The 27,223-nt window shown below is 42.7% G+C and overlaps 1 protein-coding gene across 1 annotated transcript; it reads left to right on the top strand.

Moving 5' to 3' along the window:
* The first annotated feature begins 2,826 nt into the window (after positions 1–2,826).
* Positions 2,827–27,071, top strand: LOC109429151 (ras-like protein 2). The gene is made up of 3 exons (XM_029862990.2): positions 2,827–3,148; positions 25,308–25,395; positions 25,462–27,071. The coding sequence occupies exons 1-3, from the start codon at positions 3,038–3,040 to the stop codon at positions 25,872–25,874; spliced, it is 612 nt and encodes a 203-aa protein (XP_029718850.1). The 5' UTR covers positions 2,827–3,037; the 3' UTR covers positions 25,875–27,071.
* The last annotated feature ends 152 nt before the right edge of the window (positions 27,072–27,223 follow it).

The following is a 27,223-nucleotide window of genomic DNA, read 5'->3' as shown; positions in this document are numbered from 1 at the left end:
AATCGAGGGGTCCGCAAAAATGGCTGTGGCTCTAACTAACGGGGGGTCCATCAAATTGATTAACAAAATGCATTTTTGTTACCTTTTTGAGGAGGACTTTCAGAAAATCACCACCTTAAACATTTTTAAAGACATGGTGTAAATAGTGGGACGGTCTCAGCCAGTGTCTTAATTTGTCAAATTACAGTCATACCCACCGACGTCCAGTGGCACCTGCGTCGTAGATTTGATTTTGTTTTGATTATCGTCACGACAACACAAGTGCCACTCTCTGAAGTTCAAGCGACGAAAAATTCATTACCTCGCTGTCTGCTGAATTTCAACCACCCACTGATATTCAATGTCAGCATATTCATTTTCAATTGATATGTTTGGTTTAAGCACAATTTAAAAGCAAAAACTGCTGCTGGTGCATACTATGCACACAGACAAACAGACGTAACACTCTGATAATTCTCATCGTACACCGATTTAACGGTCTTTTTCAAAATTTGATAGTTGGCCAACTGCCCAACCGTGGCGCTCGCATAGTTTTTGTTCGAGTTTGACGTTTGCTCACTACCTCCACCTAGTTGGTGGTCGGCCAAACTTAGTCCTTTTAGCATTGGGCGAATATGTTTCCGTGACTATGATTTGAATCGAACAATGTTCGAAGTGTTACGTCTGTTTGTCTGTGCTATGCACCTAAAGCAAGCATAATAAATATAATTAGGGCAACACATCGTTAATTGCGTGCCTTAAGCAGCCTAAAATCACAAAAATTCAATTCCAATTTAAAAAAGTCAAATTCATATTCACCGAGCTCGCGGTGAAGATCAAAACTGAACTTCAGCCACAGTTGATTACACTACGAGGCGTCGCTCTCATTGTCTTGCTTTCTCTTTGTCATGTTCGTTCTCGGCGTCATGCTGGTGGATGACTGCATTCGTGTATTGGTGTTCGTTTTCGCACTGATTGAACATCATTCAGCTGAATTTTTAAGGCACTGGTCTCAGCGAGAGTTACCCAATTGTGGTAAATAGGAGAACTTGAAAGTCCTCAACTGCAGGTTATTTTGCGAACCTCACAATGTCTGACAACCGTAGGACTTCTCTTTGCATCACAGTGAACTACGGATATCAGTGAACAAATATGTAAAGCTTGAAAGTTCTGAGCTTAAAGACATTTTGCGAACCTTACAATGTCTGACAAGACAACCATAAACAATGTTGCATTGCTGAGCACCATGGATGTAAGTAGTAATTGTAGATTCAATGGCAATTGTAGAAAATCCTGTAGGCTTTGAAAGTCCTGATCTCCAGGGCATTTAGCAAAATTTACAAAACCGACAACCGTGAAAAGGCCTTCTCGTTGGGATATCAGAGGGCAATAACTGCACACGAAGGATGAATGAATGAATGAGGTAGATTCAGTAGAAGTTGAAAGTCCTGAACATACAATATCGTAAAACATCAAAAAGATTTTCTTGAAGTATTGCGGAGTATGCATAACAATGATCTAATTCGCAAGCGTAGATTGAATGGTGAATGTGGAGGATTGTGTAGAGCTTGAAAGTCCGGCATGGCATTTAGCAAACCTTGCAATGTCCGAACCGTCAGAAGAACTTAACGTTGAATTATAAAGCAACTTGATAACAACGGTCAAAATTGTCAAAGTTATATTGAATTGCAACAGCCTATTTGTTTTAATTAGTGTCTTCGTTTAGTTGGGTTCAATTTTGAACATAAATTTGCAAGTAAGTGCCTGACTGCCGTAATTCTGCAAAGTGACGTAAGCGCCATTCAAAATGTCGATATTTTGTGGTATATTAAATATAATATCTGGTGTAAAAATAAAACTGTGGTATGCCTGCTGTATTAGGATGCAAGATCTAGTCGTAATCTATCATCTATGGAAAGAAACTTAGACAATGAGCAAGAGTTTTATGCATAATAACCAAATATCAATGTCCCTCACGTCACTTTGCAGAATTACGGCAGTGTATTCTCTATATGTATAACAACATAGCAACATGTGAACAATTTTGAAATTGCCCAAAAAAATTACAACGAGAAATTATTTTTTTTTACTCATACCCCGTGAAATTGGGCATATGGAACAAACGCTTGTTTCAAAAGTTATCTTATAATTATGGTATCTACAACTTTATTGAACACATCAAACTTTCTTCCGTAAGTGAGAAAATATTTTTCGAATGCAATTGTAATCAGTTTCGCACCTTTTAATTCCGCCCTAATTGCTTATCCTTTGACAGATACGCGTATTTCGACTACCACTTGTAATCTTCCTCAGTGTCAGTTATCCAGTTATCAGTGGATAACTGACACTGAGGAAGATTACAAGTGGTAGTCGAAATACGCGTATCTGTCAAAGGATAAGCAATTAGGGCGGAATTAAAAGGTGCGAAACTGATTACAATCATTCGAAAATAATATTCTGCTTAGAGGGTTCGAAAAGTCGGTACAAGATGAGAAAATATATTTAAACTTACTACGATATTTTCAAAAGGAAGGTTCTAATACATCAAGGCTCTAATAACAACTTCTTCGAATACACTATACCTCAGCTATTTAAAAAAAAACAACTAATTAGGTATATGCAAATTGTCTAAAAGGGATATTAGGACACAGTATGGAAAGTATAGAAATCGAAGTCTAAAATAACCGTCGATTTAAATACAGATACGCTCTCATTCGCCCCTTCTTCGTTTCCTCGCTCAATCTAGCATGCGATACCCAGAGGGACGAACAGTGTTCACGAGATGCAGCAAGCACTGTAATCCACATCTAGCACGTCTTTTTCTGTATATGCCGTTCTCCCTTTCTGGTAGACATCTGATGTCACTTTTACTGATCAGTTTTAAAAATGTACACAACTCACTGCTGAGTGATCACATTTCTGTTATTTGTTTGGTTTAATTGATATTATCTCCACCTTAATCCCAGTGTGTAGTTTGTGTGAACTGTTCCTTTAATCCCACATCGAGAATTTCCGTGTGCTAGAAGCGGAACCTATCCCCAGGAACCAAAATAAAAAGATGTCCCGTTACACTCAATCGAACCCTGGCAGCTACGCTCAGACCTATAAGTTGGTTGTAGTAGGAGGAGGAGGTGTTGGAAAATCAGCAATTACTATACAGTTTATACAGGTATTTTTAGCTATTTTTTCTGTTTGTTTAATTATTATATGACCTAACGGGTGGCTATCAACGAAAGGAAAAGCTTGCAGAAATAAATAAAGACATATGCCCAGGCATCTGTTGGGTGTCTAACCGCAGGCCATAAACCTCAAAAAGACCTATCCCTATATGCCTCAAGTGGTGCGCTCTGCTCAAGTGAGAGAACTCGCTCGAATCGATCACCAGTCAGGAGCCTCACCCGCAACGACGATCGAGTGTATAGATAGATGCAAATTCATTCATATTTCATTAAACGTGTGTTCTCGATTCATATCGAACACTATGATGCGACCGGAGATCGCGACAAACAGCATTGATCGCCCACATAATTCTCAGTCCGTTTCGTCATCCGTCGTCCGCGACTTTGAGAGAATACATACTAAATATTCGGTGGCGGCGGCGGTGCCAATTTTGCGTGGTAAAGAAAACAATCTGCTTATACTTTGAACTAACACGGCGCATTCTCTCACCTAAGTAGCGATGAGATACGCAACGCACGGGCCCCACAGAAGAGGTTCCCAAGTCATGGGCCATTAAAAAAATCCACTTTGGTGTAAGAGTTTTTCGTATATTTTTTCTATCAAACTAATTTTAAAATACAAAAGTTGTAAAAAAAATCTTAACAATTTTCTTTTGTGTCTTTATCAGGGTGCAAAATGTTCATAGTCATTGACTGAAAACAGCACGAATTTGAATGATTCTGAATTCAAAACAAACAAATTCATTTTCGCTCTCCCTCTTCACTCTCTCTCTCTCTTCTTGGCGTATCGTCCTCACTGGGACAAAGCCTGCTTCTCAGCTTAGTGTTCTATGAGCACTTCCACAGTTATTAACTGAGAGCTTCCTCTGCCAATGACCATTTTGCATGTGTATATCGTGTGGCAGGCACGAAGATACTCTATGCCCAAGGAAGTCAAGGAAATTTCCTTTACGAAAAGATCCTGGACCGACCAGGAATCGAACCCGTCACCCTCAGCATGGTCATGCTGAATACCCGTGCGTTTACCGCCTCGGCTATATGGGCCCTTCACACAGTCAGTCAATTCGTAGTCATTGAATATGAAGCCGATCGAGAAACATCTTCATGATTACCTACGTTTATGGCTACGATTCCTTCCAAAAACACTCCACAACAATCAAATGGGAAAAGATCTGTGTAAAGCACCGTTAAATGTAATCGAAACGTCAAGCATTTTAACACTTTGTAAGATGTTTACAAATATCCATTGACTTTCATTCAGTTGACAAACGAGTAACGAGCAGCTGAATATGCAGTGGCGATTCCCTAACCTCAAAACTACCTGTTCAACGAGTGTAAATTTTTAATTTCTCAGAATAAATTGACTTGTAATTTGTAGATAATGACGATAATAGCCATTTCTGCCCATTGTAATTTTGATTCTGATCCTGAATTCTCCGCAAATGCAACTTTTAGGGTTGTTGAACAGGTAAAAAGTGAGGTTACGAGACGCCACTGTGAATATGAATGTGCAGGCAAGTGAATGGAAATTGCCGCACGGTGAACTTCAGCTCGTCTGCTCGAATTTTTTGCGCCCTGGTCTTTATTAACGAGATTTTTAGCCCTAGGCTAGTTCATCTTGGGACCTACGCTTTACTTCCCTTCCGAAGGAAGAACCCATATTTTGTGAGCATGTCGGGAGTGGGATTCGATCCCAGGTTCTCGGCGTGATAGTCAAGTGTTCTAACCATCACACCAGGTCCGCTCCAAGTTAACAAATGAGTTTTTGGTTAGAATAGAGCATAAACTCTCAAACCAATGATAACGCGAACGAAAATCGAGAACAATAAAAAATATGAAAACTATACCGAAGAAGATGTTTTTGTCGGTAAAGTTGTTTTACTTGTCAAAAACTATGAACTGAAGAGTAATTTGGTTTGATAATTCATCACTAGTTAGCGCTAATTGGACATGCAAATTTAGTATAAACAAACCACCCTAGTTAGGAACTTTTAAAAATAGATAAATAGGGGAACTTCTTAATTTTAACTTTGGATGTGATATTGATTTATCACTCGTCCGGTTGGTGGTTGAAATCAGAATGATGTATTTTTCAATTTTTAGTTACATGTAGCCTACTGGAGGTAGCTGGATGTCATTTGCTTGTATTTGTGTAAACGATCGATGACGATCAATATTCGAAAGACAGAGAGAGAAGATCCAGAGAGAGTTACGATATGGAGAAGGCGGGTTCAAGGCTAAAGGCGCTTGGTGATAACGTTATGCCTTTGGCATGGGAAAATGAAATATGAGTATGACACATTTTTGTTGCGTCAGAATTACCGAAACGGTTGGTGGTCATCGTTCTGCATATGCGAACATTGCATTTGTCGCCTAAGCAGATCGATGCTATGGGAACGGATAGACTTTCACGGTAGGTACCACTGGTGTGGTCCTTATAGAAAATATGGTTGCTATGCGGGACATGTGGAGCGCAGATGCTACACCATCCCCCTAACGGAAGATCTTCGCAGGATAGAAAATGTTTGCAATATGACTCCAAGTACCTCTCACAAAATATCTCTTTGTTACAAATGACAGATTGGTTTTATGGTCTAACTATTGCTGTTTTTTTTTTCGAGTAGATGCAACATTTATAAATTTTGAAATCAAGAATTATCGTTTTTGAAAAACTATATATGCTCCTACCCCCTTTAGGAAGTTTTTAACTTTTAAATTTAATTAATCGAGATTTGTGGACTTCAGTGTATTTGTTTTGGCTATTTCTTATTGTAGCGTTAGATTCTGTTGTGTTAATCACTGTATACGGACCTGAATTTACTTGATCCAATTTTGTTCTATTTTCATGAGCCATATAAACTATATCACCAATAATAATATCCGTATTTCTGACGTTTTCATTTAATTTGATGGTTCGTTTTGTTTTTGTTTTTTGTATAGCATCTAAAACTTGAGTGTGAGCAATTTGTAACCTGTATTTCATTTCTTTTTCAAAGGATTCGTAGTTGTATAACGGGGTAGTTTTGCTTTGTATTATTTCAAAGGTGTTTAGCTTCTTACCAAAGACTAACTCAAAAGGCGTGTAGTTGTGGTCAAGGTTGGGCGTTGTGTTGTACGAAAAACAGTAATATGCAAGCCAGTTGTCCCAATCATTAGCACGATCGTTACAGAAATTTCGTAGGTATTCATTTAAACACCTATGATTTCTCTCTAACGCGCCTATTGTTTGCGGATGATAGGCTGTTGAACATGTATGTGTTATTTGTAAGGTTTTACAAACTTCGTCAAAGACAGCTTTAAATTCTGTTCCTTGATCAGTTTTAATTTTTGTCATCGGGCCAAATATTAATATGCATTGCTCAACTACGGCCTGTGCCATAGTGGCTGCAGTTTTGTCTGGAACGGGTACTAGAATGATAAATTTTGTAAAGTCGCATTGCATCGATACTGCATATCGGTTCCCGTTAATCGACAGCGAAAACGGACCGACAGTATCGATCGATACTACTTCGAAAGGTTTAATGGGTGTCGAAGTGACTATGGCGGGAGTTTGCACTTGTGCGAAGTGCTTATTTCTTTTACAGAGTTCGCATTTTTTCACGTAATCTGTAATAATTTGTTTCATATTATGCCAATAAAAGATTGGTCTTAATTTACGGTATAACCGATTTATTCCTGTATGTCCTCCAAGTGGAGTATTATGATACTGATGCAGAATTTGATCTACTTCGGTATCTGATTTAATAAATTTGGGTTTTTCATAAATCAATATGGTACAATTCCTAAGAATTTTGTTACCTAGTTCCTTAAATAAATTTATGTCTACGTATTTAAAAATCATATCGCTGTTTGCGATTGCAAAATGTTTGGCCTTCTTTGAGCTAAATTTAATAGCATTTCTTGTATTTCTTTTAATATTTGAATTTTTAATGGTAAAAGGGATCCCTTTATCTATAATTTCAAATGCTCTCTTCAACATTGGCATTAAATTTAAATCGAGATCTAGCGCTAGAGCTAGACTCTTAGAATAATTTTTATTGAATAAAAGTAAATTAAATTTATTATTTGTTTGGTTAAATGAGAAACTTAGCTTAGGTATGTCAAAAGTTTCTAAACCGTTGATGGCATCATACACTCGGAATTGATCAGGTTCCGGTGGAGCCGGTTGAACGATTTGTGGGGATAATTATGTACATATTTTTCAGTTCATGTATATCGAGAATCACTCTAGAAAGTGCATCTGATACAACGTTGCTTTTCCCTTTTATATATTGTACTGTGAAGTCAAACTCTTCCAAATCTAACCGCATTTGTGTTAGTTTGGATGATGGATCCTTCATAGTAAAAAGATAAACGAGAGGCCTGTGGTCAGTTTTAATAACAAATTTTCTTCCATACACATACGGTCGGAAATATTTATTTGCCCAGTGAATTGCGGCTAGTTCACGCTCTATAGTCGATTTATTCGCTTCACCTTTTGTAAACGTCCGACTAGCGAACGCCACTGGTAACTCGATATCATCGTACTCTTGAGCTAGAACAGCTCCGCAAGCCACTTTTGAAGCATCAGTAGTGATAATAAATGTTTTCGTAAAATTTGGAAATTTAAGTATTTTGGGCGACAAAAGTTGGTGTTTCAATGTAAGAAATGCTGTTTGACAGTTTTCGTTCCAGTGGAATTTTACATCTTTTCTTGTGAGTTGATTTAAAGGGTGAGATATTTCAGCAAAATTAGGTATGAAACGTCTGTAGTAGTTGCAAAATGCAACAAACCTACGCGTTTCGTCTGCATTTTTCGGGATTGGGTAATTTTGTATAATAGAATACTTGGATTTGTCGGGTTGTACTCCTTCTTGTGACACGTTGTGGCCAAGAAATGTTACTTCTGATCGAAAGAAACAACACTTCTTTGGGTTTAATTTTAAGTTACAATTTCTCATACGCTCAAATACGTTAGATAGGTTTTTTAGGTGGTGCGTTAGTGAACATCCTATGACAATTAGGTCATCTACATAAAGAAATGCGCATTCCGGTGGTAGACCACTAAGCGCCAGCGTCATCATGCGCTGAAAGCTGTTTGGACTAATATTTAATCCAAATGGAAGCCTATTGAACTCAAAATGACCATTTCCTGCTGTAAATGCGGTAAATTTTCTACAGTGTTCTTGTAACGGGATTTGATGAAATCCAGACATTAGATCGAGAGTCGAAAAATATTTCGCTCTGCCCAATTGGTCTAGTATTTCATCAATCCTAGGTAATGGGAATTTATCGGGTACGATTTTCTTATTTAATTGTCGAAAATCGACAACTAATCTCCATTTTTTAGTATCTGAATCAGTCTTCTTTGGAACAAGTAGAATGGGTGAGTTGTATGGCGAGGTTGAATTTTGAATAATTTTTTGGTCTAACATTTTTCTTACTTGTAGATCAATTTCTGATTTTTGAGCTTCAGGAATTCTGTAATTTTTAATATAGACAGGAGAATTATCATTCAACGAAATTTCTTGTTCATAAAAATTATTAGTGGAAAGGTTGTCATTTTCTATTGCTGTGTGCATTCAAAATGCAAGCATCAAATGCGGGAGCACCAAATGCGGTAAGATTTTCTAACAAGTAACCCGATGTCAGTGGGAGCTTTCGAATCCTAGGTTGGCGGTGATATTGGCTATGGTTGCTACGTTGCATTTGGTAACAAGTGTTACCGCGTTTGAAGCGCATTTGGGCACCGTTTGCATCTTGAACGCACACAGCAATAATGCAAAAACGTCATTATATTGCATACATAAACGTTCAAGAGAAGGTTTAATTTTTGGGTCAATATTATTCAATTCTAATTCACGTAACAAACGTTCATTTCTTACATTGTTCGAGGATTGGTTAGAAATTTTACCATGGTAGCAAAAATTTCTTAAAGGGGTCATAGTAGGTATGAAGTCTTCAGGAAGGATTATATTTTCATTCGTGGTATTTATGAACTTCACGAATTTATTTTCATTATTTATAATGCAATTTGCATACATTAAACCTGGTATTATTTCATTTGATATAGTGACCATATCTTCTGTAAGATTTAGTAAATCTAATTTTTTAATCATCTCACACCGTGGTGGTATGATTTGTTTTGTACGTGATTTTTCAATTATTGGTATGGTAATGCAAGTGTTAAAAGCATTGATTGACAGAATCCATGTGTTATAATCGATACAACACCTATACGAGGTAAAGAAGTCTCTTCCCAATATTCCGTCGGTAGGAATTGGAAAGTTATCATTAACTATATACAGTTTATGTTGAAACGAAAATTCATCTATCAGAAGATTAGTAGTAAGTGCTCCATAAGTATGTATGGTACCATTGCCTATTCCGGAAATCATGCATGTGTCATTAGGGTTATAGTTTTGTTGAAATCTCAATTTTGATGCTTTTATCACTGATATGTCAGAACCACAATCTATTATAAAACTACATTGTTGTTCGGCACATTCAATGTTTAAAAACACAAAATTGGTTGCAGATAGGTTTATGGCATAAACTGCCCTTGTGGTAGGCCTAAAAAATTTAACTGGGGTTGGCCTGAATGATGAATTAACGGAGTAGGTTGCATATTGCTTTGAACTGGGGGAGGATTCTGTTGTTGGTTAAATTGTTGAGGAATGTTTTGAGCTACATACATTCCATAATGAGGATTAGAGTGTCCTCTTTGAGCAAATTGTCCACGTTGATGATACGATCCCCTACCTTGATGGTAACCTCTGTTGGTGAAATTACCTCTTCCGTGGAAATTTCCGCGAAAGTTCCCGTTCCTTTGGAAATTATTGTAACTTCCTCGATTGGGTACAAAATATCCACGACCATGTCCACGGTTGTTAGAAAAATTTCCCCTACGATTAGGTTGTTGCATACTTCGTGCTGCAAACATTTGCGCACTTGGTGGTTTGTTTTCGCATGCATCATTTTCCAAAACTTTTTGAATAGCATCGGAAATGCTATCATATGTCCCAGCCTTAAGAATCATCCGTGTTTCACTGTTCTTTGTGCCATTAATTAATGACTCGACTCCTCTTTTCGTAGCCATTTTACTAGCGGTGTCTTGCGGAATTGCATCACGCAAGTATGCCGCTTGGAGTTCATTACATAATTTATCCACCTGATCGCAAAAATTGTTCAGGTCCCCGCCCTGTTTCAGGGTTTTTAATTTGGCGATAACACTGTCAGGTGAAACTTTAGATGCGCACCTTACTCGTATTGCGTCAAGCAATTGTTTCAACGACTGATTCGCTGCCAATGCTTGTCGTGCTTTACCAGTGAGGCGCGTTCTAACTAGTTGTAAAACTGTGTTTGACGCCGCGGTTTTTTGATCCGCTGTGCCTTTCTCGAAGGCTTGATTCACGGTGGTTTCAAACAGTGTTACTGCGTCGATAAATCCGTCTAAATTTGCTGTATTCCCGTCATAAATCGGGATCAAAGATGTTCCTAACTTGACATCCACAACTAACGCCATTTTGAATAGTCTATTTTTGAAAATAATTGCGGTTACCGTTGCCTTTAAGGATATGAGAGAATTTTCGGCTTTATTATCTATTAATTCTATAATCTTTTTAAAAATATATTGTGCTTCTTCGGTAAGAACTCTAATGTTAGAGTTATCGTGAAGAAAACAATATTGAGTTATTTCTGAGACTAGAAATTTAGATCTATTTTTGGTCCGTAATAATAAACGACTTGAAGATCTAGTTCCTACTTTTGATTTAAGGTCATCGTAAATATTTTTGAGTTCTTGGTAATTACCTCTCATCACCGCTATTAACGACTGCAATACAACTCACTCTGCTCCACTGTTGCGATTAATCTGCAACACATCGCGCCGTTGGCCGCTCCCTTTTGCCGGTTGGCCTGATGATGGGTCGCTCCAGGTTGCCGGTTAACCCTGGGGTTTTGTTCACTGTTTATTCACTTTAGTCAGAATTTTGATGTTTACACGTTTTCATGTTTACCGACGATTTTCGCCGCTTTTATTGCGTTTTGACGGCTAAGCCGTTTAAGTTCTTTGTAGCACAATACGGTCACTTGAATTGCAACAAGCACAAGTATAAGCCAGAGTTTCAACTCGTGACTTTCATGCAGATCTTGGTGCTGCTCCAAGATGTTATTGATTTCGACATCTGTTCCACTTGTTGTTATTTTGGGCTTCGAACCATTTTTCCCCATTGTCACTGTTCACTTTTACTAACTATCAGGGAAAAATCACTGTTCCACTTGTTGTTATTTTGGGCTTTGAACCATTTATTCCATTGTCACTGTTCACTTTTACTAACGATTAGCTTTCAAGTATCAATCACTAGTCACTGTTCACTAGCTACGCAAGTTCGAGGACTTGTACACGGTTCGCCATGAGGGGAACTTCTTAATTTTAACTTTGGATGTGATATTGATTTATCACTCGTCCGGTTGGTGGTTGAAATCAGAATGATGTATTTTTCAATTTTTAGTTACATGTAGCCTGCTGGAGGTAGCTGGATGTCATTTGCTTGTATTTGTGTAAACGATCGATGACGATCAATATTCGAAAGACAGAGAGAGAAGATCCAGAGAGAGTTACGATATGGAGAAGGCGGGTTCAAGGCTAAAGGCGCTTGGTGATAACGTTATGCCTTTGGCATGGGAAAATGAAATATGAGTATGACACATTTTTGTTGCGTCAGAATTACCGAAACGGTTGGTGGTCATCGTTCTGCATATGCGAACATTGCATTTGTCGCCTAAGCAGATCGATGCTATGGGAACGGATAGACTTTCACGGTAGGTACCACTGGTGTGGTCCTTATAGAAAATATGGTTGCTATGCGGGACATGTGGAGCGCAGATGCTACAAATACTCATCTAGAAAATTGCGAACTGTGACTTTTAAAAAGTGCAACAAAAGTTCTCAAACTCTAAATGCCGATGATGACGAGAATGGGAGCCAAGTGAATGACAGATGATGGATCGTGTAGCGAAACCATAGAGGACCTGTCCATAAACTACGTAGACTCTGAGTGGGAGGGGGTTCTGGTCAAAATCTACGGTTCACACAAATTTCGAAAATTTTGTATGCACAAAAGTCTACGGGGGTAGAAGGGTCTGAAATTGAAAAAAATGAGTACGTAGTTTATGAACAGTGCCAAAGACTCAAATACAGCATTGCGGTCGGTCTTGTTTAAACCGATTGGGCTGTAATGCTACGAATGTTCATTTGTGTAAAGAATATTTTATCTGTTTGCTATTTCAAAAGTTACACATCTTCGATCAAACATAAAAATAGGATAGCACGGAATAGGACCACGTGTTCGCTTTGTATGCGGGTGCTCGTACGCGACTCTAACAGTTTCTCGTCAAGCCAACACCAATCGTCGATTGTGAGCACATACGCTAACCAAACCCGATCGTTAATTACGGTCCCAGCGATACCAAATGGGCTCCGAATGGATTGAACAACAGCTACAACACAAAGTGCTATTCATTCTACCGTCAGCGAAGTAGACGAGAAGCAGCAGCGCAGGGATCAGCAGCATCAGTGTTAGTAAAAAGAATGTGATCCACTGACTATGCATATGAAGGCTCCGTGTTTGATTTTCCTCCTAAACCATGAGGGAAAAATCTGCTCAACAGACACTTTAACAGGAAGGTTAGGGTAGTGTGGGGTTAAGGCCGTCTTCTACAGCAATATTAAAAGCCAGGACTACTCTCTCCTCATTCCTACACATCCTCTGGACCAAATTGTCCGGAGTTGTGTCCTCCCCGCATGTGGCAAGCATGCGGTCACGCATTGTGCGAAAACGCGGGCACACGAACAAAACGTCTTCCGCCGTGTCCTCCAAACCATTGCACACTGGGCATTCGGGAGAATCCGGATGCTCGAAACGGTGTAGATACTGTCGGAAGCAACCATGACCTGAAAGGACCTGTGTCAGGTAGAATGTAACTTCCCCATGGCGCCTGTTAACCCTCTAATACCCAATCCCGCCTTTAGACGGGGTATAGTTTGAGCATTTTTGTAATTTTTGTTTTGTGGGAAATAATTTTTATTATATTTTTGGCTGATATTTAGGACTGTTCTGTATATCTCAAAATGGTTTTTGGTGTATTTTCAAGCGTATTTACGTTTTTTAAAAATCATTGAAGAATTGATGTTTTAGTCACCTTTTAGAAGTCATTGTTTATTTTGTATTGAATCGCTACAATTAACATATTTTAATTTTTTCCCAAATCATTCTATCCTTGTTTAATAGTTTAAGGGAATCGAATACACTCTTAAATTATTTTCCTTAAAATTACACGGAAAATAAATTTTTCTGTGAAAAATATTTAAAATAATAATATTTCAGCAATAATCATAAAATCTCAAAATGTTTTCATCTCAAAAAATCCGTTCCTCAAATTGGCTTCCAGGAAAAATATAAAAGGGTGGGGATGTTCAAAAATAAAAATGAGAAAAATCAAAAACTGAAATTCACGAAATCGAGAAATAAAAAGAATCGTCTTCCAAAACATGTTTAAATCGATTTTAGATGACGAAAAATGATATTTAGATCAAAATCAAAAATTTGGGTATTAGAGGGTTAATCCAACTATCGACCCTCAGTATCAACATATGGGTCCACCTTCCTTTGGTGGAACTGTCCCACGCGCGCTGCCATTTGACCATAGAGGCCATCCTGGCAGTCCTGCGTATGCCTCTTGTGCCGCGCATTTCGAAGCACTCCATCTCCTCACTGATAAGGATGTCGATAGGCACCATACCAGTAATGACGCAGAGAGCGTCGTGTGATACGGTACGGTACGCGCTCGCAATTCTCAGGCACTGTAAGTACTTTCCTGCTTCCGTCGGTAGCATTCAGTACTTAGCGCAGCTCCCCACGCCGGACCGCCATACCTAAGTATGGACGTAGCAACACTAGCCAGCAGCTTGCGCTTACTGGCCTACACAGCAGAGCTATTGGACATCATCCGGGACAGTGCCGCAATAGCTGTGGAGGCTCTTTTACAGGCACAATCGACGTGGCTACTGAAGGTAAGCTTATCGTCGATCATCACGCCCAAGTGTTTGACGGAGCGCTTTGACAGGATAGTGCACTTACCTACACTGATCTCCGCCTGCTGCTCCGACTTCCGGTTGTTAACAACCGTCACCTCAGTCTTGTAGTGAGCCAGCTCCAGTTTCCTGGACTGCATCCCCGCCTTCACAACCTTGATCGAGTGGGCGGTAGCCTACTTCACCTCCTCGATCGTTTCACCGTAGACTTCGAGCGTAATGTCGTCGGCAAATCCGACAATCTCTACTCCTACTTAGTACTCTAACCTCACGTACATTACATTCCATAACACCGGACCCAGGATGGAACCTTGCGGGATTCCTGAGGTTATGTGAAAGCACTTCCGACCCACCTCCGTGCGATTCTGAAAGTAACTTTCGAGAATCTTGTACAGGTACCCCAGACGCAAGAGCGCATCGGCAATAGCAGACCAGCTGGCGCTATTGACCGCATTCCTTTTATCCAGAGTTACTACCGCACAGAAACGAATCCCTCTTCTCTTAGGCTCGAGTGCTTTCTCAGCGGTTTTTCACATCCAGTTCCACATAGGTGACCCTCTCCTCATCGTTAGCCCCAGTCCCCGGCTGTCCTACGAAAGAACGCCAAGGACTAGAATCATGACCCTCGATGATCCCCTCCAACATCTCTGTAGATTGCTCTGTAGGAGCCATTACACCTCTCGTCTTGGCCATCACGATCCTGTCAAAACTTGCTCCTGTCGGGGCCTTTGCAGTTCCATGACTTAAGTGTTGATTCCAAACACCTGAAGCAAGCCTCCGGTGGCTCGCGCATGATCATTTGGCATACTGGCCAGCTCACATTGAGCTTCCCTACTTTAACGAACTTTTTTGCGTCCGACACAGGTAGCTGTACCAAGGCTACCTGTGTTACTGTCGGACCCTTCTGTAGCTGAACGGCTGCGGTGGCCACCTGGACCTGCACATCGAACTATGGCCAGTTCCGTGACGAACTCTTTCACGTCAGTGCATATTTTTCACTGGCGGAGGCGACTCCCTCCGCTGTAAGAGCCTTCACCTCGACACCCTTATCCAGAACCTCTTCTGTCACACTTTTGTAGAGAGCGCCTTTGTGCTCCTTGTCGCGCTTGAGCTCGAGGATCATTTTAGCTGTATGAGTACGTTTAATGCTGCACACGTCACCTCCCAGATGCACGAGCTCGGCGTTGCTCCTCATCACCTTCAACACTTCCGAGTACTTGGACTGTTCAGTCCAGCGAGCGCGTCGCCATTCCGATTCTTGATATCTGCCCTCCTACGTTTTTAAGGCTGGTGTCCCTACGCTCCTGCACCTCCTTTGGTTTCTTCTTCTTCTACTCTATTTTTGGTTCAGGGTGTGGCCTCCCCCTGACCCGCTCTAACTTGTGGTTGCTGTGGACCAATCAGGGGTCGCAACCCCCTGTACCTTCGATTTGAAACAGGCCGGCCTTTTCAGACCCATCCTTCCAGTCTTTCCGGGATGCCTGGCTGGAGTCCGACTTGCAGGCTTTACTACCGACCTTCACGGTTAACAGCTGCCTAACCTCAGGGCAGCAGGGACGAAAGTCCTGGGGCCTGACGCACCCCCCCGCTTGCGAGTCAGCCGCGTAGTCGCCGGCTAAGAATAGGACTACTAACCCTAATTCAAGGTGTCAAGCGACCCGTGCTGAGGAATGAGTGATCGAGGGGGTGAAAAAGATGCTCGATCTTTAACGGAGCCTGTGGGGTACCTGGGCACCCCCCACAGTAAGCTGTCCCTTACCGCGTTAATGCAGGGCTCTGGCGTGGTGGACATTCTTTCCCGTGCGACTCGTGGGATTAATCATGAAATCAAACAAATCAAGCAATCAAAATTCAGGTGGAAGTAGTGGTGGGATCAACCCCTTCGCAAGAAGCGGGTTGATGAGATCTCCGACAAGGAGAAGTGAGGAGATAGGCGCTGGGAGTTGCGTACGCAGCTCAAGCGTGGGTGCTCCAGTCCACTTCCCGGCAAGTCAGCCGGTGGAGGTTATGGACGGAGCGTGGTTGTTGAGGGCCGTCAACCGAGGATCCAAAGGACGGTCCGCAATAGAGGTGGCTGAGCAGCAGCTTGGCAAAATCATCGACTTTGCGTCCTCTAAGTCGAACATAAGCAAGGACCTGAAAACGGCCTTGCTTCGACTTAGGGCGTCGATCGACGATGCCAAGCAGGAGCACGCGGCACTCGCGTTGCTGACTGCTGCAGCAGCGGAGCCTGCAAATGAGAAAGTGCCGAAGTTTACCCAAACGGAGGCCTTCTCCTTCGCAGGAAGTCCAAATAAGGCGGAAGCGACTGCTCGCGACAAACGGGGCAAGCAATCGCAGAAGCGGGCGAGGCAACCGTCAGGCGAGGAGCTGTCTGGCGGTGCCCGCAAGGCCAGGCGAATCATTACCCCGAAAGTCGGTAATAATGCCGGAACGTCGGACCCCAGCCAGGGTTCCCGGAAAGCTGGGAAGGGTGGGCCTGAAAAGGCTGGCCCGTCCCGGAACGATGGGAACAAGGGGTTGCGACCGCTAGTGGGCCCTCAACAGCCACAGAGTAGGGCGATCCAAGGGGAGGACCCCCCTTGGACGAAGGTAGAGCGGAAGAAGAAGAAGGTGAATCCGCAGGTAGTAGCGCAGGACGCCAAGCCAAGGCGTAGGAGGGCAGGTGCCAAGCGCGAGAAAGGCGACGCAATCGTCATCAAGACGGAACAGTCCAAGTACTCGGACGTCTTGAAGATGATGCGAAGCGACGCCAAGCTTGAGGGTCTTGGAGCCGACGTACGTAGTATTAGACGTACTCGTACGGGCGAGATGATCCTGGAGCTGAAGCGCCAGAAGGAGCACAAGGGCGCCGCCTATAAGAGGCTGGCAGAAGAGGTCCTTGGTGAGGGTGTGCAGGTGAGGGCTTTGACACATGAGGCGACTCTGAAGGTCAAGGACATCGATGAGATCACCGAAGTGGAAGAGCTCGTCACGGCACTGCGGCAACAGTGCGATGTGCAGGTGGCCGCCGCAGCCGTTAAGCTACGGAAAGGGCCAGCAGGGACACAGGTAGCTTTGGTTCAGCTACCTGTGGCGGACGTCAAAAAGTCCGTTAAAGTAGGGAGCATAAAGGTGGGTTGGTGTGTATGTCACCTAACATTCCACGAGCCACCAGAGGTTTGCTTCAGGTGTCTGGAACCAGGACACAAGTCGTGGGACTGCAAAGGCCCCGACAGGCGCAAACTGTGCAGGCGATGCGGCGCTGAAGGTCATAAGGCCCAAAGCTGCACGAGTCCGCCCATCTGCATGATCTGTACCGGGAAATCCTCGAACAACAGACATCCGATGGGTGGTCCAAGTTGCCCGGCCTTCAAGAAAGCCGCAGTGAACAACAAATCACAGTGCAGGTAACGCAGCTGAACCTGAACCACTGTGATGCGGCTCAGCAACTGCTTTGTCAGGCAGTTTCTGAGTGGGAGACGGATATCGCCATCAAATCGGACCCATACCGAGTACCCGCCGGCAACGGCAACTGGGTCGCGGATGGGACCAGAAAAATGGCGGCGATATGGACGACGGGTAAATACCCCGTTCAGGAGTTGGTGTCTACTACCTATGAGGGCTTCGTGGTCGCCAAAGTAAACGGGGTCTTCTTCTGTGGCTGTTATGCGCCTCCGCGGTGGCCGATCGAGCAGTTCACGCAAATGCTGGACCGCTTAACGACCGTGCTAACAGGGCGAAGGCCGGTGGTAATAGCGGGCGACTTTAATGCCTGGGCCGTGGAATGGGGAAGCCGTTTCACGAACCAGCGGGGTCAGATCCTGCTAGAAACACTGGCCATCTTAGATGTCGACTTGGCTAATGTCGGTACCAAGAGTACCTTTAGTCGGAATGGAGCGGAGTCAATTATTGACGTGACCTTTTGCAGTCCTGGCCTAACAAGTAGTTCGAACTGGAGAGTAGATGATGGCTACACTCACAGCGACCACCTGGCGGTTCGCTACAGTATAGACTACAATAACAGCAGACAGCGGATAGAAGAAGAGGCGGCCAGGCCAAGGCCAAGCCCTCGCAGGTGGAAGACATCATACTTCGACGAAGGGGTATTTAGGGAGGCGCTCCGCCGTGAGCGAAACTTAATCGGTTTAGACGGCGACGAGCTGGTAGCGGTGCTCTCACGTGCGTGTGATGCGACCATGCCTAGGCGAGTCCACCCTAGAAATGGGAGGCCACCGGCTTACTGGTGGACCGACGCGATTGCGGACCTGCGCCGCGCCTGCCTACGGGCTAGGCGGCGGATGCAGCGAGCACGATCAGAGGAAGAGCGAAACGAACGGCGGGTGGTGTTCGCCGCTGCAAAAGCCGCGCTTAAGACCGAGATAAGAGCAAGCAAAAAGGCCTGCTTTGAGGGTCTTTGTCAGAGTGCCAATACGAACCCGTGGGGTGACGCCTACAGGATCGTTATGGCCAAGACGAGAGGTGTGATGGCTCCTACAGAGCAATCTCCAGAGATGTTGGAGGGGATCATTGGAGGACTTTTTCTGCGTCATGATCCTTGTCCTTGGCCTCCTTTCGTAGGACAGCCGGGGACTGGGGCTGGCGATGAGGAGAGGGTCACCGATGTGGAACTTGCGGGGATAGCTAAGTCCCTTAGCGTAGGTAAGGCCCCAGGTCCGGACGGAGTTCCGAACCTGGCCTTAAAAGTAGCTATTGCAGAGGCTCCCGAGATGTTCAGGTCTGCTATGCAGAAATGCCTGGAGTTTTCCCAGAAGCTTGGAAGAGGCAGAGCCTGGTACTATTGCCAAAGGCGGGGAAGCCACCCGGAGACCCGTCGGCATATAGACCAATATGCTTGATTGACACGGCGGGGAAGGTGCTCGAAAAGATCATCCTCAATAGAATGTTGCGGTTCACCGAGGGCGAAAATGGTCTTTCGAGTAACCAGTACGGCTTCCGGAAGGGGAGGTCCACCGTAGACGCTATCTTGTCGGTTACAAAAACCGCCGAGAAAGCACTCGAGCCTAAGAGGAGGGGAATTCGCTTTTGCGCGGTAGTGACTCTGGATGTAAGGAATGCGTTTAATAGCGCCAGCTGGTCTGCTATTGCCGATGTGCTCTTGCGTCTGGGGATACCGGAGTACCTGTACAAGATTCTCGGAAGTTACTTTCAGAATCGTGTACTAGTCTACGACACGGAGGTGGGTCGGAAGTGCTTTCACATAACCTCAGGAGTCCCGCAAGGTTCCATCCTGGGTCCGGTGTTATGGAATGTCATGTACGACGAGGTGTTGAGGTTAGAGTATCCAGTGGGAGTGGTGATTGTCGGATTTGCCGACGATATTACGCTCGAAGTCTACGGTGAAACGATCGAGGAGGTAAAGTTGACTACCAACCACTCGATCAAGGTTGTGGAGGCGTGGATGCGGTCCAGGAAACTGGAGCTGGCTCACCACAAGACAGAGGTGACGGTTGTTAACAACCTGAAGTCGGAGCAGCAGACGGAGATCAGTGTAGGAGACTGTACTATCCTGTCAAAGCGCTCCGTCAAACACTTGGGCGTGATAATCGACGATAAGCTTACTTTCGGTAGCCACGTCGATTATGCCTGTAAAAGAGCCTCCACAGCTATTGCGGCACTGTCCCGGATGATGTCCAATAGCTCTGCGGTGTACGCCAGTAAGCGCAAGCTTCTGGCTAGTGTTGCTACATCCATACTTAGGTATGGCGGCCCGGCGTGGGGCACCGCGCTAAGTACTAAATGCTACCGACGGAAGCTGGAAAGTACTTACAGGCTTATGTGCCTGAGGGTTGCGAGCGCGTACCGTACCGTGTCACACGACGCTCTCTGCGTCATTACTGGTATGGTGCCTATCAGCATTCTTATCAGTGAGGACATGGAGTGCTTCGAAATGCGCGGCACAAGAGGCATACGCAGGACTGTCAGGATGGCCTCTATGGTCAAATGGCAGCGCGCGTGGGACAGCTCCACCAAAGGAAGGTGGACCTATAGGTTGATACCGAGGGTAGATAGTTGGATTAATAGGCGCCATGGGGAAGTCACATTCCACCTGACACAGGTCCTTACAGGTCATGGTTGCTTCCGACAGTATCTACACCGTTTCGGGCATGCGGATTCTCCCGAATGCCCAGTGTGCAATGGTTTAGAGGAAACGGCGGAACACGTTTTGTTCGTGTGCCCGCGTTTTCGCACAATGCGTGACCGCATGCTTGCCACATGCGGGGAAGACACAACTCCGGACAACTTGGTCCAGAGGATGTGTAGGGATGAGTTTGGCTGGAACGCCGTTTCAACGGCTATTACCCACATCGTCTGGGAGCTACAGAGGAGGTGGCGCGTGGACTCGGAGAATGGCTAGTCCAGATGCAGTACAAGAGGTGGTCCAGGGGTTCGGAGTCGGCTTCGTAGGTCATACCGGTGCCCTGCGGTCGAGATCGACCCTTACAACGATTAAGTGGCCGCGGAGAGGAAGTCCCGGTAGCGGTGCTGTCGTGGCGTCGGTCTACTGGGTTGGATCCGAGCCCGCGGTTGGAAAGGGGTCCCCGGCAAGGGTCGGGGTAGGTGAGATCCTGCTGTCTGCAACCTACGGGTGCATCTGATAGGGCCTAAAGGGTAGTGATACCCTTCCTTGCGGGCAGGTCAGATCGGGTTGCACGTGGGCATCAGTTCTTGATGTCCGCTCAGCAGTAGGGCGCGGACTCTCCAAAGCGAGTCATCGATGTTCGTTGCTGCAGGCTACGCAGCTAACCTTGTGGGTGCGATGTGCACTAGCCCCTCTCTGAAGCAATACCTTCTTGGTGGTTCCGGAGAGACGTAGGGTTTGGCGACCATAGGAATGGTTTAGTGGGTACGAGGAGAGAGTAGTCCTGGATTTTACTTTTGTTGTAGAAGACGGCCTGTCAGACCTACACTACCCTAACCTTCTGTTAGGGTGTCTGTTGAGCAGATTATCCCCCTATGGTTTAGAAGGAAAAAAAAAAAAAAAAAAAAAAAAAAAAAAAAAAAAAAAAAAAAAAAAAAAAAAAAAACAGCTGCCTAACCTTACGGGCGCCTCCTGGTAGCTCCTTCCCTGACGGCTGCCTCACACGCTTCTACAATTGCTTTTCAAAAGCAATCCGCATTATTATTTTTTATTCCTGTTCGGGTCTGTCGGGTGATACAGTGTTTTGTTTTGTTTTCTTAGAAAACAGAACAAGAGCACTGATAATTGGTCATGCCTCGGAAACCTAGCATCGCCTTTGTTTCACTGCTAAATTCTCCCCAGTAGAAAGTTTGGAACTCGGGTTTTAACATTAGCAGCAATATCATTTAAATAAAGGAAAATTTGTTCAGTAATAAGGATTCTAGTATGTTCCTTGCATACCAGTAGTCAGCAGTTACCAGTCTTTGAAGAGTTAGTACATACATGGATCCCAAATCCAATTTGATTTCCTTTGCATTAAGTTTAGCCTCGGTTGGAGAGGTTTTTAACTACTGGCAAAGTAAAGTTGGTTAACTTAGTTTTATTCAGAGACTGTAAGTCACAAAGACGCCGGTAGGAAGGACTAAATACTATGATTCCTTGAACTACCAGAACCTATATTCCAAAATTGAAAAATAGGACGAAACTAGGTTTCGGTTTGGTAGATCTTATTCCGTAACGCTATCCAAAAAGGTGATCTACCCACGTTACGGGTTCCGTTTAAGATTGAGCATCTTTTAAATCTTCTCAAACATTCATCCCTCAGCACGGGTCGCCTGGCACGTTGGATTGGGGTCCCCTGTTTGGTGGACTTTTACCTCCGAACAGGGGGTAGCTACACGGACAAGCCCCGCATTAACGCGGTGAAGGACAAATGGCTGTGGGGTGACTAGGTACCCTACAGGCATCGGCAGATGGTGCATTTGATACTACAACATCCTTCATCATGGCTGCTTTTGAAGAAGCTTGCCCTCTGCTGACCGCGAACGACGTCTGATTTGGTCAATCCTTGGAAACAATGTAGTTAGAGTTGGAACTTCTGGTCTTCTGGATTGTTCAAAAACATGCTGAAACAAAAAACTTTGTACAGATGTTTCCAGTTTGAGGGAAGTCAGTCGGTTGATCAAAGCCCTTGCTAAATCTAAGGATATTCAAAAGAACGAAATTCGTTCACCAAATTGTGATGTTATTTCTTATGATGAAGAAGTTCGGGAAAGCTCATTAATACACACCTCCACGGATATGTGGGTATTACATGTTCGAATAAACTATACAACTAAAGTTACAACTCTGGCATCAGCTCGCAGTACTGTAACTTTAGAACCGATTGAATATGCAAAAATAACTTTGCCTCAAATCTCCAGGAGCAGATCCTGCTTTGCTCCAGAATGGATTTGAATACTTTAAAATGTGCTGTTGCGTATATTTCCAAATCTTGGTGGGATATTGCTGTAAAGTTTATCCCGATAGTGGTTCGAAAGTTGTTTGAAGAAGCAAAGAGTTTCAGACCCATAAATTTGACCTCTTTTCTTCTGATATGGTTAGAACGTATTGGCGACTATCACATCCAAGACATTCGTTTAGCAAACATGCCTCCTCCTGTGTAACAATATACTTACCAATCTGGAAAATACATTGTGACTCTTTTACACAAAGTTTTTTAAGATATCGAGAAAGCACTCGCTCAAATGCAATGTTGTTTGGGTGTTTTCTTAGATATCAAAATTTAGTGTTTGTGGATGCCTCCAAGAGGGAGTTTTCGCCACTTTTATAGATTCTAGTAGGAGATACGCTATTGAGGCTACTCTATAATAGCCTACTTATGGTTTTAGCGACGACTACCTGACATTGTTAGGTGGTATGAGCAATATATACTTGTGAAATATCTACGGGCTGGCCCGCCAAAACAAACCATTTGCGCACCCCTGAAGTACAAATTCTGGCAGCGATTTGACGTAAACATATAAATAATGCGCTTCTTACGTTTCGTTTTGATTTGGAACACTCTGCAAAGAACTTGAAACCAGATGCACTTTATTTATACCGCCGCGCTGATTCTAACGTCTTACCGACATCGTCAGCCTCTCGACGCGAGAGGTGAATCACCAATCAGCATCTGTTCCTGGCTTGCGCGATGATAACTGGGTGCATACGTTTTGCTCCATTTGAACTCAAGCATCGTTCAAGGCAGTAATGACATGGGGTGATAGCAGCAGCAGCAGCCAAGTAAGCATAAGGTGACTCTGCGCGCTTCTATCGCCTCAGAGCGCATTACGCGACGTTTTGGTTATCTTAATATATTCATGCTACAAAGAAATTGAGCGAAACTGTTATCAGCCAGGGTGATTTTTGCGCCACGAAGCATTATTGAATGCTTGCTATTGCTATGGGGTGAGTAATAATCACGTTATGACTGGGTTGGGCAGTTTTATGTTTGTTATCAATTAATCATAACTACAGAACGACCTTATGTTAAACTGTACAAAGTACAAGTTTCCAAAGGTCATGATTTGCACCCGTCTGCATAAAAAAATATTGGAACCAGCTATTTGTTGAGTATCCATCAGTTGTTTTAAATTATCTTAGCCACGTCATTGAAACTGGCAAGAATTTGAATCCATGTTAACATAGAAAGCTTAGACTCTTAGAATTTGATAAACATTGTAAAGAACACTTGACTATCACGCGGAAGACCTGCGATCGAATCCCACTCCCGACATACTCACACAAAGTGGGTTCTTCCTTCGGAAGGGAAGTAAAACGTGGGTCCCGAGATGAACTAGCCTAGGGTTAAAAATCTCGTTAATACAAACAAAAAAAAAAAAAACATTGCAAAGATTACTATCAGTATTAATTCTAAGCAACAATTTCAACAAATTATAAAGGGCCTCCAGAATAAAAAAAAAACTAAAACAAAATCATTTTGGTTTCATGACGGTTCTCAAAACCTTTTCAATACTAATAAGATTTCAAATTGATACTTGGGTAGCTTGCAGTTTGTTTGGCTGATCGTAGTTACTACTGTAGATGCACTAAAATACTCTACAAGGAACCAATGAGACAACTGATTGGAATAACCCGGTATCTTCAGTGTGTAGCTGTTTGTGATCTTCTATGTATAGACCAGAATTGTGCCTGCCATCTCAGGTTGCTGGTGAATGTGGGGAAGAAAGTTTTGATGCAACCGCATGCCTACGGCAGACCATATACACTCCCGATCAAAAGTTTGGGGTCACCCCCTCAAAAACATGTCATTTTTTTAGGCCCATATGTTCGCCAATTTGCGTCCAATTTCAAAACCCTAGATCTCATTCACAAGATAATAAGTCAAAGAAACTTTGAACATGAATTAAAAGAAACTTTTTCAAAAAAAATTGTATGTAAACTTAACCCCAAGTTGCCAAATTTTCTAAAAAATTAATATAAACTAACGGCAGTGTCGCTCTAATATAACCCATTTTCTATTAGCTTTCAACTGCCTTTTACAGAACTTAACTAAAAAATCTAGAAAAAAAAGAATTAAGTAAATTAATCCTTGATGTCATCGACCAAAACTTTGGGGTCACCCCTCAATATGATGTATCGCCCAAAGGTTGGGGTCACTATCGTAAAACAAGGAAAAGTGATTTGTTGATATCTTTGTCATCTTTCATTCAATTTTAATTCTTCTTGGCTTATTTGAAATATATATATGTATGGCGAAGATATAGGCCTAAAAAAATTACATGTTTTTGAGGGGGTGACCCCAAACTTTTGATCGGGAGTGTATACTACTGCATCTGTGCAACTTCATAGGGTTATCGGAGTGTTCGAGAAAAGGCCGTTCGGCAGAGATTCACGTTGGTTTAGACGCGTATTACGATAAAGTGTTTGGTGCAGTAAAATTTCAAGAAAGAGAAACGGAATTTTTAACACGCTTCTGATTCTAGCGATGGATAAGACCATAAACATGAGTTTCAAGTGAAGAGGGATAATATGGAGGGAAAGATACAAAGTAAGGTCAGGGATTGAGCCAAGGACTTTCTGCATACGAAACAGAAGCGGGGCCATTAGACCTGCAAGCCTGTCTACTAAATTGCTAGTTAATTTAATCACATTTCAATTGTACTTTCAGAGCTATTTTGTTACTGATTATGATCCAACTATTGAGGATTCGTACACAAAGCAATGCGTTATCGATGATGTCCCGGCAAAACTGGACAGTAAGTATACATGATTTGTGTTCTCGAAAAATGCATGATACTAAAAGTACCTCTCTTATTCCTCAGTTTTGGACACTGCAGGACAGGAAGAATTCAGTGCCATGAGGGAGCAGTACATGCGGTCGGGCGAGGGTTTCCTACTGGTATTTGCAGTAACGGACCATGCCAGCTTCGACGAGATGTACAAATTCCACAAGCAAATTCTGCGTGTTAAGGATCGTGATGAATTCCCCATGCTAATGGTTGGCAACAAGTCGGATTTAGATCATCAGCGAGTTGTGTCATTGGAGGAAGCCCAGCAACTTAGCAGGCAGCTAAAAATTCCCTACATCGAATGCAGTGCAAAGCTCAGAATCAATGTGGACCAGGCCTTCCATGAGCTGGTGCGAGTTGTACGCAAATTTCAACTCTCCGAGAGACCTCTTATCGACGAGAAGGGCAAGCGAAAAGGCGGGAAGAAAAAATGTTGCATTCTGTAAAGTATGAATGATTGAAATTTTGAACGCACAATTTAACAAGTTTTCGAAAGCACACGGTTAGCGTCAATGTGCATGAGTCAATAGTGTGCTGATGAACGATTATATGAATGCAATGTACCCTCGAGTGTAAGAGGATGCATCGATTACTGCCGTACTATTCAATTTTGTTGGATCGTTGCAAATGTGTTTGGACAATACAAACTGTGGCACATCAACCACGAAATTATTATCCCTTTAATTACGAATTATTTACAGAATCGGAAATATCAATCCCAACGTGTGCCATATGTTTGCAATTAGTTGTTTATGACTATAACGAAAACTAGAAACACTTATACGAACGTGCCTAATTGATATTCAATATCATCGGTTTTACTAAACGGCATATCTAACTCTGCCCAGGAAAGGAACGAAAACACATCAAGTGTAGTTGATCGTGAAGCATTTTAAACATTGTTTTGTTCATTTCGTACTTGAACCTCAATGGTATCAACTAATTTTACTAACTCCTCTGCAACAAATAGACAAATTCTTAGCGTGTCTCCGAGATTTCAGGACAAGTGTTGACACTTATCGAAAAAAAAATATATCATTATTACATATTTTAAAGAAAGCGAAACGAGTATATTTACTACTACTTATGTGTAATAAGACTTATACTGTATAGGTAGCTGGACGTTGCATTGCGCTTTATCAACGAGAGAAAAGTGTTACTAAATAACAGATATTTATACATGTTTACACACTAAAGAATCACGCAAAATAGAACAATTGCGAACAGGTAAACTTTACACAGTCAAAGGTAGCAAAAAAAAGCATAAATCCCATTGTAAAAGTGCTATTCATTGATTACCTAACGTTGAAATAATTACTTTCCGGTTTCCTTCGTCTCCCGCAATTTAAAGTCAAACAACGTTACGTAGTTCATGAACGGCGTCAAATATAATGTTTAAGGGTTGAACGCAATGTAATATCAATATTAACCAAAATAACTAGCTTTAAATGTGCTTAAAAGTTATTCGAAACAGATATCGCAAACAAAGAAAAAACAGCATAACGCATACAAAAAGTTCGGAAAAGGTGCTAAATTAAGCCGATTTATTTATTTCAATTCGAGTTGAAGAAAGTTTTAATCTGGCATATCGCATATTGGTTTTGCTGCAAAATATTTATAGAAATATATGTATTGACCAACTAGTTGAGGGTTTTTTAATTCGTTGCATGTAGATAGAAACTATTTTGAAATCTTCCCAAACAAACATTTATTTCTGTATCACAATCTCACAATCCACAACATGTGTTTTTGAAATTGTTTCGTTACTCAAGTTCAGGCCGATAAAAATTATCCC

This window comes from Aedes albopictus, chromosome 3 (assembly GCF_035046485.1).
Source record: "Aedes albopictus strain Foshan chromosome 3, AalbF5, whole genome shotgun sequence".
NCBI classification, from domain to species: Eukaryota; Metazoa; Arthropoda; class Insecta; order Diptera; family Culicidae; genus Aedes; species Aedes albopictus.
The sequence above is the reverse complement of the archived record's forward strand: the minus strand, read 5'-3'. Positions and strand labels throughout refer to the sequence as shown.